The sequence below is a fragment of the Bradysia coprophila genome (assembly GCF_014529535.1).
Source record: "Bradysia coprophila strain Holo2 chromosome IV unlocalized genomic scaffold, BU_Bcop_v1 contig_106, whole genome shotgun sequence".
NCBI lineage: Eukaryota > Metazoa > Arthropoda > Insecta > Diptera > Sciaridae > Bradysia > Bradysia coprophila.
In genome coordinates this window covers 1,259,321-1,274,943 of record NW_023503372.1, presented here as the reverse complement: position 1 = coordinate 1,274,943, position 15,623 = coordinate 1,259,321, and the positions used below count along the sequence as shown (strand labels likewise).

The 15,623-nt window shown below is 35.6% G+C and overlaps 1 protein-coding gene across 2 annotated transcripts in view; it reads right to left on the bottom strand.

Annotated features, from left to right (window-relative positions):
• The window catches only part of LOC119070788 (schwannomin-interacting protein 1 homolog), an 89,269-nt gene that overhangs the window by 12,907 nt on the left and 60,739 nt on the right, over positions 1-15,623 (bottom strand). For both annotated transcript variants that reach the window (XM_037175267.1, XM_037175266.1), the window contains exons 3-6: positions 14,896-15,100; positions 8,751-9,568; positions 4,455-5,145; positions 4,113-4,210 (exon numbers count right to left, since the gene is read on the bottom strand). In XM_037175267.1, coding sequence (XP_037031162.1) covers positions 4,113-4,210; positions 4,455-5,145; positions 8,751-9,568; positions 14,896-15,100 — 1,812 coding nt within the window. The remainder of the gene's footprint in view (positions 1-4,112; positions 4,211-4,454; positions 5,146-8,750; positions 9,569-14,895; positions 15,101-15,623) is intronic.

Sequence of the window (15,623 nt, the reverse complement as noted above, 5' to 3'; positions counted from 1 at the left end):
CAAAATTGGATTTTTTAAATTTTTGTTTTGTTTCTTTGTCAGCTCGCTCTCTCACGGAGGACTTTTTGTTGAGTGGAAACCGTACTTAAGAGTGACTGCTAGTGTTGTTGACGATGTAGTTTAAAAAATGAAGAAGCCGTCAATAAACTGGGATGACTTGTTAGTTGGTTGAAATGTGGACGCAAAATATCAGTCTGAATGCTTTTGGTTTTGCACTGTGATATGTTTTGATTGTAGGTTTCATATGGCAATATACGATAAACAACAGCGAAAGATTGCAAAGAAATTCGCTTAACCTTTAACAGACCAGTATTATTATCAAGTCTATTACTTCCATCGATCAAAGTATTTTTAATCGGTTGATTTCAAATCTTGTACTTCAATTTTTTTAACGCTCATTTTACTATTAAAAGGACCATACTACCCAGAGTTTATCATTATTTTGATCGTCGTTATCGATAACAGATGAATAGCGGTATGTTAATATTTTTCATTTCCACACAATGTTCTATTCAAACGAAAAAAATCTTTGCGGGTATTTATCGGTCAACAACTCGCATACATTTCTGGTTGTATTTAATTAATGTGCCACAAACATAATGATACACACTGCGTTATCAAATCAGTAATAAACGTGTACAGATAACAGCGAAGAAAACCGGTATCAAATTGGTTGTTTACAATTTTAATTTACATTGAAACATTCGATATAAACACGAAGCACACAATGCTTGATAATGTCTGACTACGAAAAAGAAATTGTTCAAAAAGCTCGCTCTTGTTAAAGGTAAACATACTTTTGAAACCATTCCAAAGAATTCTTTTCATGAAAATGAAAACAATTGTTATTTGGGTTACCTTGTGTGATAAGTGGCGGTCATATTTATAATAAAAAAAACTTTTTTGCTTTTCAAGTAAAATTCATTATGAAAATTTACCATTTTTTAGAAAAACTTTTCACATTTTTTGTTCCTTTTCGAGGTTTTTTTTCTCATTTTTTCTTCGTTTGTTTTATAATTGAAGTCATTCTCTGCTTGAAGATATGATGAACATGTAAAACTCTCGATAAAAATATCGAAAAAACCGAATTTAACGCTGACTTACAATGGATAGATGGAATGGTGACGCGGTCCTTTTTAAACATGTCTGGTTGCCCATTCAATTTTTGGATGTCGACTTTACCATCGTCAGCATATCATCTTCTCTACACTATTTACCACTTCCAGTAAAAACTTTTCGGATGGCTCTTCTCCAGTATAGCTCTATGGTATTTGAAACGACAGACCACCTGGGTTTGACTTAAAAAAGGGATATTTCAAACGTTGAAGTTGGCTTGGTGACATTACAGTGCTTTTCTATTGAATTTTTGATGTTCTATCATTCAATGAAATAGTCTTACAAAGCTGGCGATAAAGATGTGAAACGAAGAGTTTTCATGTGAATTTTGTTGATCCGAGGCGATGCCGAGGTCATTAAACACAATAAAACGAGACTTTTCATTGTTATCCCGAGATGATATGTTATGGGTTTTATTGCATGCTACGCTACATGCGTTTAATCCGTACGGTAAATCCGACCGTCCAGATTCAATAATGTCTGTCATCTGTTATCGACAGCGACGACAAAAAATAAGCGATGAGCTAATATCGTCTTATAATTACAGTAAAATGTATGTTGAAACAAATGAAGTACGAGTTTTTATAATCAACACCTTGAAAATGAAGTAATAGATTCGATATGTGAAGATATGATTGTTATAAAACATTAATCGGATAGGTTAAAAAATTGGTAATATTTCCTTCCGATATATCAATAACAATGTCAATAGCACCAGTCCTGACGGCTTATACCTCTGTACTTTTCAAGTAAACACATCATCAATATTTATATGCCAGAACGCGTCTGAACCAGTCAATTTAAAAAATTGAAATTTTTACGGAAACGTTGTACTATGTGTGAGTACCATCATAAATCTGCAGCTGGTATTACTCTGTTAAGTTACTCTGTCCTGACAGAAAATGTTTTCAATCTCAAATTTTCTGTACACAATTCGGGTATTACGTCATTCTCGAGTGTGACCGATTGAAATATAAATAAGAAGACACGTAGTGCGGTACTATATGATGAGAGTGAACCTGATATCATCGAAGTAATGTTTCGTATATGGTTACACAAACTTTCAAACATTACCATACAACGCTAAAATCAAAAGATATTGGAGTCGCTATCCAATTTCGCTAATGGAAAATAAATTAGCGAGCCAATAGCGACCTACCTCGTTCATGGTCAAACCGTAGTGTACTAAATTTCAAATTATTGAAGCGATGCTGGCACTAGTTCTTCACCGTTTTTACTGTAACTGCATACATGAAAAGGCTTTTCACGGACCGTAGAAGAGTATAGATAATACGAGTTAAATTTCTTACAGTTCAATATTCCAGGGTAGACAGAAGTCCATGATGACGCAGGAGTGTCATATCAGGTTAAGATCTAATTTTAAGGAATTGAAGAGTCACAGAAACTGTATTGAAGAGAAAAGAAGTATTTAAAGCAAACAAAAATTTCTCCAGTTACACGAGCCGTAAAGGGCCGTGTGGGGTGTCATTGCAAAGATAATGTACTTTCGGGGCAAATCTTATTAGATTTAAAATTCATCCAAACTGAGATATGGCAGTTGTAGTTTACAACCGAAAAATGACTGAAAGCTTACACTTTTCTTACAGAAGTGCAAGTTTCTAGAGGTACACGAAACGTATAATGGTCGTGTGGGGTGTCATTAGAAAGGTAATTGCATGTTCTTTCGGGGTATGAATTACTTTAATTTGATTGGTTTAGCGCTTACTAACAGCCTTTTACGACCAATAACAAGTGTAGTCTGGTTTACCGTGACTTTCGAACCACACCTCGAATACTCTCTGAAGAAAGTTAGGTGCTATTTCGCATAAAGGTAGGCTAGACATAACGAACACAAATTCATAATTGGGTTACGTCATACGAGTCATTCAGTGTGTACATTGTTGCAGCCACCAAACACACCGCAACTATCCAAATTATGAAGCTCGAGTGAACCTAAGGACTTTACCAATGCGATATAATCGCTATAAAAATTCCATGTGAATTTGTCTGACACGGAAATTGAACTCGGATCGCTTTGGTGGAAAGCTAGTACTTAACCTAGTCCGTTAGTGTAGGTTTCTAATAACGACTCATCTATGAAGAGTGATCTGGAAATGGCCGGCAAAAATGAGATAGAAGTTGATAAATTTTCCGGGAGACTTTTTCGTAAAACACTAACCACGACCCCAGTTCAACCCCACCAAAAAAATGTCGGCATCGAGGCAGACTTCCAAGATACTTCCAAATTACTTTTCCGGACGGGTTTGAACAATCTTAAGAGTGCTCACCCCTTGACAATTTTCTAGCCTACATTTGTGCGCAAAAATATTCGTTTTTTGATGATTTCTCTGAAGCAAAATCTTTTTTTGAAAAAGTAAAACCTTTAAAGCATGCAAAAATGTGTTACTTTTAAGAGAAAAAATGGTTTGTGGATGATAACTTATTCCACTTTGAGAAACCTTTGCAAATGTGTAAATTTATGTGTTTTGTAAAGGTTTCTACAAATGGGTTAAGCACAAACCAATTTTTCCCTTAAAAGTACTACATTTTTGCATGCTTTATTGGTTTTACTTTTTCAAAAAAAAAAATTGGTTCAGAGAAATCATCAAAAAAAAAACAAAATCTTTGCGCACAAATGTAGGCTAGAAAATTACCAGGGGGTGAGCGCTCTTAAACTGAATGAAAACACACAATCTCCTGGACTATCATGTTTTCTTCATGTGTGAGCTAAAACTTACAACACATGAAAGTGTACACGCGTACTAGTGTTAATGCTAGGAGCAGTGCTACGGTAAATGTAATATCTCTTTCATGTAATAAATCGCTATTGATATAGATCAATATTTATATAACCACCGCACCGTTGATGCAAATATAATGTGTCTCCTTTAGATAAAAAACGATACAACCGAACGGAGTGTGTGAACGAATATAAAAATATTGGGCGAACAAACTCGTTGAAATAACCAAATATTAAAAAGAAAAAAACCACTCACCCTTCGCTCCTCTTCTTTAGCTGCTTTCAAATGATTTTCAATAGCTTCCAAATCAATAACTGGTAGCGCTGTTTCAATATTGTATACATCAAAGCTTGCTGCACGGGTTCATAGATATTGGAGGAAAAATAAACGAAATATTAACAACAAAAAAAAAAGTTTCGGCATTAGGGTTTCATTTTTCAAAAGGAATAAAAAATAAAGCAAAGTGTTCCCTTGCTCAACCCAAACGAATACAGAACCATCAACGACCCAAGAAAAAAGATTTTTAAATAAAAAGTTGAAATATCGTCAGAAATGAAATCGCATAAAAATATCGAATGTAATAAAAACCACACTCACCTAGGGATTCTTTAGCACTATTATCCTTGACCACACCATCCGTGTTACCCTTCCGATACACAACATTATTATTGTTATTATTCGAACAATTGATGCTATTATTGTTATTGCTCATATTAGAATGGTTCTTTTGCATTGTCGAACATTTGATCCCCTTATCACCGTTTCCATACACATCAACTTGTTCAATTTTGTCCTTTTTACGTGGCGGCACCACGGCCACACTGGCACTATCCATGTCCTTTTCGCATAACATTATCGAATTGAATTTCTCCTTATCACTAACCAAACCACCGTTCGTTCGATGACCGGTTCGATGCTTTTTATGCTTACGTTCGAAATGCGGCAATTGTTGGATTTTCCGGTTCGGTGTCAAAGTCACATTATTGTTCACATTGCAATTGTCGTACCACGGCTTTTCACGGTCAATGCTAACCACCGCTGGCAATTGTCGATCGTCGTACGATGTCCGTTGATATTTGGGCTTAACAATTGCGGTTGGAATGGAATGTGTTGACGATTTGATCACAATGCGTTGCCGTTCAGCGCACGATATTTTCTCATGTGGATGTGCGTCAGCAACATCTTTTGCACTACAATTTTCTGAATTTAATTTTAATTGGTCGTGTGCGCACTCGCCGATGGTTGTATTAATTGTTTCTTTGGCATTCGAGAGAACGGCATCAGTCATCTGTTTGTTTAGATAAAATAAAATTAAAAAAATTTTTACTTTGGGTATTCGTTTCAGTTATGGATTAGAAGCTTAGTTAGTATGCATGGGAATGAGGTTAGATGAGGAGAAAAAATTTGAAGGGAAAAAACAGAGTGAAAGAATTGGTTCTGTGGTTCTTCCGACCCTCTTTTCAACAATAAAATCTTCAGCACACGGCACGATGTGAAACTCGTCCACTCGAGACATAATTGAAAATTTACGCTCCGCATGACATTCATTATAGTCATTGTCCTAACGCATGTTTTTTAGCAAATGAGAGGTTGCCAGCTCGAGCCGGAATCGAATTCGCTAAAAAATCGAACAACGTTTTTCCTAAACTACGTGGGAAATAAGCGACGAAGTTGCGATATTTCAACATTAGTTAGGAAAAATATATTTCGCCATTTCATTGATACTCTTTACTAGAAGGCAACATCTTCTTTAAAATGATTTTTGAATCTGCTACTTTCTTTGATCAAACTATTTTGAGTAGACTAATGCAAAATCTTTTACTTCATTTGTTTCGACATACATTTTTCTATATAAGACCTCATCAGTCAGAGATCACTCCTTATTTTAGTCGTCGTTATCGATAACAGATGATGCAGCCGCAGTGGGCCCTCCATTGTGACTATCATTTAGTATTAATTCTCCCAAACGATATGTCCCGGCGAAAAAATACTCCATGGATGTCGTATCCATCAACGAAAATGTCCATGGAAACATTCAGTAATATAATCAAAACTAAACGAACCATACATCGAATAAAACGTTTATTGCTCTCGCGTATGATGCATATCATCGAAAATAGAATATTCTCCGCGTAACATATATTCCATTCAAACAAAATCGGCTCTGTCTTATTCAGCATTCGGAAAGTAGTACAACATTTTTCCGATTAGTTCATTACGCATGAGAACGTAAGATTTTAGTTGTCGAGTGTAGGTTTATGTCAGAATGGAAAAATATTCTCTGGTGCGCGGATATTACTTATATCTGTCTGTTAACTATTAATTTATTGAAGTGGGCGTCGGTCGGGTCGTCTGGTGAAGAACGTACCAATCTGTTTGTACCGCATATATTAAGGGAGTAATTCCAATTCGATCCGGATAGTAAATCAATATCGAGACACTTGAAAAACACTAGACAAAATGTTAAAGAGGTCAGTCGATGTTCTGTGGAAACTAATTTATAAAATGGAAAATCTGCTACTGCATTATATCAAACGGTTGATCCATTTAAATCCCAATAATGTTTTAACCGACGAATTGAATGCAATTTTCAGAATCAGCTTTCATCTGATATTGTTCCTTCATTTCGTTATACATTTCAACAATATGTAGTCAGGTCTCGCTCGGTAAAAATAGAAGTTTTCGTACCGTATGAGGGTCCTACGACAGAAAATCATTTCTTCAAATGTCAAATTCAAATGTCATATGGTATCAACATAGAGACGACGAAAATAAGCGATGAGCTGTAGTATTGCAGCTATGATTTATAGTTCAATGTATTTAAAAACAATTGAAATAATAGATATGGTTCCGGTCTGCCGAAAAACTCAAGGCTGTAAACTATGGGGACAAAAAAAATTCACCACATCATCACGGCGATGAGAATCATCACAGTAGGTGAATTTTTGTATGAAATCGGCCATTTTATCATCAAGTGTGGTGTGTCACCCGCGTATCTGTATCTGCGTGACCTCCCCAAAGTATACAGCCTTGGAAAAACTTTGATCAAAAGAAGTAATAGATTCAATAATAATGCTGGTGATTTTTCAGATGGTTAAGCTTGTCTGCTTGTCATGCGTGCAAGTTTTGGATAATTAACTCACACGAAACGTGGTTACGGTAACTGGTAGTAATATCAACAAAATGTGATAGCAGTGAAGTTGGTTCACAATAAACGGAGATTATTGACATCAGTAATTTTTTGACAAAATGTACTAGAAATATGGTAGAATTATACAAAAATCTGTCACATACAGCTTTTCATCTGTTACCGATAACGATGCCAAAAATAATGACAAGCTCCAGGTATATTACCCAGTTATATAATAAAATAGATGCTAAAAGAATTGAAGTACAAGATTTGAAATCAAACAATTAAAAATACTTTGATCGATGGAAATAATAGACCCGATCAACGCACTGAGTTGACCTGATAATAAAACTGGTCATAAGCTTGCCGTCTGTCACAGGTTAAATAGCAAATTACTTGCTAAAAATGATGAAGTACAAGATTATGCATAGAATGTCATTGTTATATTGAAGCAGAAGATGACCAAAAACTATAAATATCTGTATTGAAAATGCTTTCTTCTTCTCCTTATGCTCTACAAAATCAAACAATCGTAATAATTTTCAGAGGGGTCGCAAAAACCTGGAAGTTGCGACCAGACTAACACAATATGGATGTTACCAATTATTATATCCAATCATTTGAAATTTATGTGAGCATATTATAGAAACGGGAAATTCGGTGCCGTCATATGGAAAATGTTATCATTAATTAAATATAATAAAGCTGGAGCTAAAGCTTTGACATTAATTGGTTTATGTAACCATCACAAAAGGATAATGAAATTGCTCTTTAATGGAGATAAATTAACTGACCCCGACAATTCGTATTTCGTACATTGAGAAAATTGTAATTTAGTTCGCATGAAAACAGCATGAAAAAGGCATTTGATTTGCAATTTAGCTGAAATGTTTTGGAAATAATCGGAATCAATGCGAACGAAGATTGTTTTGATGAGTTTTATGGGCCGGTAACAGGTTAATGGTGTTCGGGGTGAACATAGATCAAGTTCATGGCTTGACTTTCGAAAAAGACTTTCGATATAACTACACTCGCGGAATTCTGAAAACTGACACATTTTCAGTTTTGTGTTTTTTCAGTGTTTTGTGATTTTTGCATGTATAATTAAAGGGAGAAATCAAGAACTCGCATAAAACACAAAAACAGAAAATATGTCGGTTTTCAGAATTCCGTGTGTGTATGATGGTTTATAGTACGACGTAGCGACCTGATGAAAAAGCTCTACATGCAATTGTTGTAGGCATGCTTTATGGAAAACCTATGATGATCATTAATCTTTTGGAGACCGCAAGCTTCTCGCGATATAAATCACGAAATCTATTACACCTTTTGTTTAGCATTGCCCAGTGTTAGACACCAAATCTATAATCTCATTCGTTTATACTTTCATCCTGCTATATAGGACTCTTTTAACAAGGGATCATTCCTCACTTTTGTCATTGATGCCGATAACAGATGATTAGTTCTGACTCTCGGAAATAACTCAAGTCCATGTTAGAAATCTGTTTTCGTAGCTACTCCTCAACGAACGAAATTGTTTCAATTGTTGTCTCATTTCATAGGAAGCGTTATCACCCAAAAACTTTCACATGGGTACTAATTGCCCTCTTCGCCTCCGTATACCCGGGCGCTGTCAACTTCAAAGGGAGTAAAGATTTTCCGTACGATTATCAGATGATTCAAATGCAAATGATTCAATAAACAGTCTGCACGCACCTAATAATGTGAATTCACCAAAAGAGAATGGTCAGATGGTCACTTACCTTCTCGTGCATGCTGCTGGCTTTGTCTCGACTGATTTCATCCACTTGACTTTTCACAGAAACACACATTTCATCATCCGACGACGAACTCTTGTACCCCGACACAATCAATCCGAATTCTCGTTCCACTTCCTGTTCGAAATTGCCCACTATATCGATCGGAGTTATACTCCATTGACCTTGCTCACATTTATCAATCTGGTCATGGATTTCATCACATTTTTCATTCGCTACCATTTGATCACCATCACTAGCATCACTAGCAAACACATTCTTTAAAATGTCCGGCCTCTCATTTATTTCCGTCGTAAAATCGATATGCTCTTCACACGAATTACTTTTGATCAGTATGTCCGGCGTTCTATACATTCGCTTCGGATCGCCGGATGTTCTCACTTGCACGTCTTCCTTCATCGATGGGATGTCATTGGTAAAGTTAATCACATCACACTGGTCATTCATTTCACGCAGATCATTATGACAGAACACGCCACTATCAAATCTTCCATTGGATTCAACCGATGGCGATTCTTTCGATTTGAACACCCCTTTGAGTATTTCTTCGATTTTATCTAATTCCGAATCATTGTTGTTGTTGTTGCCATTGTCCGAATCGGTTGAAGTTTTCAGTTCAACTTCGAATTCCGATACATCACTGTCCGATTGTTCAAATTGATGATCGACAAAATGTTCCGCCAGTGTGTGCGCAAGATGTTGAAAGCCCGGATAATTCGGATTGATGATACCACGGGGATATTTCACTTCCGGTTCAGGCGATGCAAGCGACGGACAATAGGATGATGATACCGAGCGCACATCTGCAGAATGGGAAAAAATAGAAAAATGAATTTATTGCAAATTTATTCTTTGAAACTCTCTGCTACCATAAGCTCTTTTCGCATTGTAAAACCGCTCTGACTATGGAACAATTCAATTTAAAATTTAAATTTCATATTTACCGCCGTTCAAAATGTTCTACCATCCTACACAGACAATTATTATTCAATTGCGGGCGAATGGAGTGAATTTTTAATATTGAATATTGCAACCGAGCTAACCACATAAACGCAAAGAACTCTTAAGCTCACATTTAAATTTTATTAACCGAACACCCCATCCGGCTTGTTGTGGTGCATTAACTATGCTGGAACATAACAACATTAGAAGTTCTCTGCAAGAAAACTGTAACTGATCCATGTACGAAAACTGAATGATGCATTAATAACGAACGAGAGCGGAGAGTGGTAATTCGTTTGTAATTCGATAGTAAATTTTTAGAAAATTTCTGGAACAACATGGAAAATACTCAGACTCATAGGAATTCTTTGAACCATTCCAAGAAAATTAATTCAATCCGAAACCCCCATACACTCAATTTAAAGCACCTTCGTATGTGTGCCAGATTCTTAATAATTTCATGAATAATTGAAATATTTAACTGACTGAAAGCACAGCATCAAAGAAAACGTATACGTTTGTCGTGGTACATAGACTATAGACTTTCAGTTGAATGTTTAATAAGTCACCGGTGGCAAGCATATCACCAATACAATTTAATCTTGACAGATCCAAGCGAAATCTATTACTTCAAAGAATATTTTGACAATTTTTTATTATTCATCATCATCTCATCATCTTGTCCTACTCAGCGGGGGAGCATAGGGTATTATTTCCATAATTGCTAATGTCGAAATGAGATGAAATTGCCGCATGTGAAAAGTTTAGTCTCAACTTACTGAACAGATTTCGATATTCGCGTCCAACACAACATAAAACGAACTGTGTACAGGGGTCAGGCTATAAACATTTAAATAAATCTGACGGCTAAAGCCGAATAATGGTTACTTTTCAACCATTCTGTGTGAAAAGGGCAACACCAACAGTCACATATCGTTGCCAAAATTCTATTCTTTAGATTGTCTGTATCGGAATACCTATATATACCCAACCTATGTGGTGTTGCTATATGGTGTACTTTATAATCCTTGTCTCCCATTAAAAGCATTGCACAATACATGTCGTTCTTTAAGATAACACTATGGATACCGACCGGAATGGAAAAAGTGTACGATATTCATATGTGTGTGAAATGTACCAAATGTGTAGTGGAAATGGTTTTTTTTCGGTTCGATAATGGCATTGTCAAGAATGGGACATTCGCTTAAATGTATTCTAATCCGGAGATAGTGATGCCTGAATGGAGTATAATAAACATAAATATATTTATAATGTTGTCAGATGTCCATCCTTTCACTTTTCCCGCAGGGAATTCAGATAAGATATGCGTCCCAATCGACACTAGATGCTTGTGAATGAAGTCAGAAAATTGTCTTGTCGTAAGCGACACTCTGGTCAAAACAGAGAAAGTGTCTGGTTCGATTTATGAATTTGGACGAAAGTTCAGTGACTATGTCACTTGAACATCTGAATGAACTCGCATCTGTTATCGACAATTGCAGCTATTAACTACATTGAGGGAAAAGTTGAGCATTGCACTATTACTAAAGTGTTTTTATATAGCAACAAGACCGGTAGAATCAATGAAGAAAAAGATATTTGTTTTAGACTTTTGAAAATATTGAGATCAAAAAGAAGATTATAACATTAGTGATACATTTACAGTCTGTGAAAGGGTAACTCATAGCATCTTCACGAAACTAATGGAATCAAATGTTTCAGTAATAATGGATAATGCATATTGGCCTACGTAAGCTTTCTGAGAAACACTTTGTGTAAGGAAAAGAATCGTACAAGTTTCTGTTGGCCATAGCACCTCGACAGCGTAAAGTATACTAAGCAGAAACTAATCGTATACAATAGCACTGCTCCTAGCATTAACATTCGTATGCCAGACGTTAAAGGCCTCCAAATTTTCATTCAAGTACACATGCATGTCATGTACGTTTTTAGTCCCACCAAGAATGGATAACCAAGACTGTAAAAACACAAAATAGATTGGCGGCCTTTGACGTTTGACATAAGGGAGTCGATGCTAAGAGTAGGAGTAGTGCTATGTTCTTGTTCATGAAAATGATGCAGTCTTATCAGTGAAATGATATTCCCGTGAAGTATCGCCAAAGTCAAATCGCCAAGAAAAAATTAAATCGCCAAAAAAAATCGCCAAAGTGTGACGAACCGCCAAGAAAAATCGCCAAAGTGTGAAGAAACGCCAATTATTTGACTTTTTTCTTTTTGTCGTTTCTTCTCACTTTGGCGATTTTTTTTGTCGTTTCTTCACACTTTGTCGATTTTTTTTTGACGATTTAAAAAATTCTAAAAAAGAGGCGAATCGCCAAAATAAGTCGCCAAAGTGTAAAGAACCGCCAAGAAAAATCTCCAAAATGTGAAGAAATGACAAAATGTGAAGAAACGCCAATATTTTCTTTTTGGCGATTCGACTTTGGCGATACTTCACGGGAATTGAAATGATGACAGATGGCGTTGCTTTCGCAGCGCCATCTGTTATCATTCCCATTAGTCTTAGGTGAGCCGTGACATATTTAGGTTTGTCACAGAAGTATCTTCATCAGTATTCGATTCCAAAGTTCGTTAGTATTGATCGGAATATTCTTTTTGTACCAAGCTCACCTAAATACATGTAACATGGAATTCCACCTCAATCGCCATATAACTTTTACATTAAAAAAAAATAAAAGAAGCAAGAAACGGTATGAAAAATTACTCAAGCTCAAGCCTAAGACTAAATTGTACATTATAATGCGTTGAATAAATAGCCAGAAATTAATTTCTTTGGCACGCTAAAACATGATGCCCGTTGTTGTTTTGTGTGTATATACTACGTTTTATGAAGTTGTAGTAACATAGAAACGTAAAATTTTTCCCGCAATTACATATTTTCCATGACCAATTTTCTAAATTGAAGCGGCTACTCTAGCATTTTGTATATATAACTCGGCGGTTGTTATACGTTTATATATACCACAGTAGGAAAACCCCTGTCATGATTATGTGTAATATATTTTTGTACTTTAAAAAGCACTTTGATTAAAACGAAATGAGTTTGCACAGGGTGTATAGTGGTTGTGAAGGAATTATTTTATGGTATATATGTCACTATGACATGGTTGCATTATTCAATTTAAAAAGGAAATTTAATTAACGTCCAATCTCGATGTTCCGAATATTGTTGTTGTCTGATGTGTATACTCATGTCAGGAGAGAAGTGGTGTCATTTATCATTTTTATACTCTGCCATTTTACGACAATAAGTTTAATTGAAATGGTCTCGTCTTTCGCAGATTCTGGTAGAAATGAAATTAATTTCTCTCACACTCGCTTCCCCTCTCACATCTATCCTAAAAGTGAACCAACAAATTTTGGGTCAATGAATTGAACTTAATTATTCCGTTTATTATATTCTCACAACGGCAGAGAGTGTACAAACTCCACAAAATACAAAATAACGGCTATACGAACATTTCGAATGTCTTTCATATCACAACGCAGTGAAGAACGCGAAGTGTAGTGTAATTATGTGATAAAATCGCTTTGCTTTTTGATATTCACCGAGGGAAATATATGACCATTTTGAATACACTAAATACAAATTTATGTTTTGTTGTTTCGCAGCAAATGGAATGAATATTCTCGAATTAAAATATGCTTTTTCGTATCTCCACTATAATTCCATTTGGATGTCTATTGGGAAATGAACGGAATAAAGACGAGAATTAAGCAAATCGTACACGAAAATATAGAACGAAGTACATGGCATTCGGTTGTATAATTCGAATGGTGGATTGTGGAATTGGTGAACAGAACGAAAATATTTTTGGCTATAAAGATGGAAAATTTTACGTTTTCAAATTTTCTGCGAATTGTTTGCGTTTCTCTTGAAATTGAAATAACCAAATTAATTACCCTCCCACAATATCTATTTTTCTCACAGTTTATGTGGGAATAACATTCGTGATTATGGACACGAAAGCTTGAGGAATTAACATCCAACTAATACTGAAATTCACTTTTCATGGATTTTTATTGGACAAAATACGATACGTTTTTTTATGCACATCTAGTACCACATCACATGCGAAAGGAAACCATTACATAGCAGTTTACCCACTGCAAAATTGATCTATTGCACAGGACTGACAAAAAACCAGAATTCGTTGCATGCGCAAACGTAATTCATAAATCCGGAAACAACCTTGTGATACTCGTAAACTACTCGTACGTTTTTTAGCAACTCCCTCTACGGTAACTGTTTTTCATTGAGAGTCCCCTTCGGCTCGGATATACAAACTCTACACTTGTCCTACTTTTATCACAAAATTGTTGTCTTATTGTTCCTTTCGCAGTCTGCGAATCTCATCATCTACTACTGTATCAATCAATCAATTTGTTAAATAGATCAAAAGAAGTAACAGATTCGCTCATTTTATTGGTGATAGCATAGCACTGAACCAAGCACGACAGAATGTTCAAAACGGGCCTCCTCGACGCAGTAGTCAAAATTACGTTTGTAAGGTTGGTATAAGCGACGCAATTTTATACATATGAGAAAAGAGCCAGATTTTGCATTAGAAAAATCTGGCTGAACCAAGTGCTATGGTGACTAAAACGCGAACTCAATTTGTGTTATCAATGAATTAAGACTTGTTTGACAACACTGAATTGCGGATATCCTTCATGGATGTTCTTTCAATTCTATCTCTAAATCGAAGGGTGGTAATTCTGGTAGGAAGGAAAAGTTTTGGAAACTGTAACACTATAACCTGGACGATACATAGACTCACCAAATACATTTATCAGTTCAACGAAAAAATCGGATTAATATTTCAATTCCGTTAGGTTCCGATTTCATAATTTATCCGAGTCGATGTCGACATATGCAGTGAAAATATTTTATTTTTGATTCACCACAAATGCCACCACAAATGTTCGAATACAAAAATAAAAACAATTACGAGTAATACGTAACCACTTCCATCAAAAGTCTTGCTCTTATATATATCTTATCTGCACAATCTTAAGTATCCAGCTTACACTTATATGTGCCGGCATTTGCAAAAATATGTTATATTGATCCGAATAACTTAAACCAAAACCCATGCCACGAAAAGAAACGGAAAAATAAAATGAAACCACCAACTCCACTATCTATGTATTACACTACACATACCTTCATCATCCATAAAACTGTCATCTGGGCTGGATTCGGAACATATGGATGAACCACAATCTCCAACTCTCGTAATGACGTGATGTTGTATATTTGTGTCTAAATCCAGTTTGGTTAAATTTTCACGACGAACGATATTGTTGGTAATGGCGTTGTGATGATGGCTGTTGTACGTTTGATTTGCGTTATTTATTATTTGTGAATGCTGTAATTAAGTAACGAGAATTGTAAGGAAAAACGTCTTTCATAATTGTCAGCAGGAATGGTATGAGTAATTAAAGCTTTCTTCATAATAGTGATGAAGATTAAGTGGTGGTTTTGGTGAGCTTGCAATTTGAGTGAGCGAATTTCTCTGCATTTGTCGTACGGAATTGATTGAATTATAGTTTAATAGGCAATTAACGTAGTAAGAAATATCCAGGGATTATGACTAAATCTAGTACTTCTTCCATTAAAATATAGTTGATAAGTACCACTTTTAGCAGGATTTATGCTATATTTATGCTAGATACTTCGACCAATATACAGTAGGAGAAATATTTATATGACAGACAATACCGCAGGCAAGAAGTCCTTTTCACACCTCCGCTGAAACTTCTCGAACCTTTCTTGTGAAAAACGTTGTGTAACCTCTGAAAAAGGTAGAAAATTTCATTTTATCTTTTGACAACAGCCTCGAAATGAAATTTCGAAACACCGGTGAACAAATCAATATTTCATATATGCGG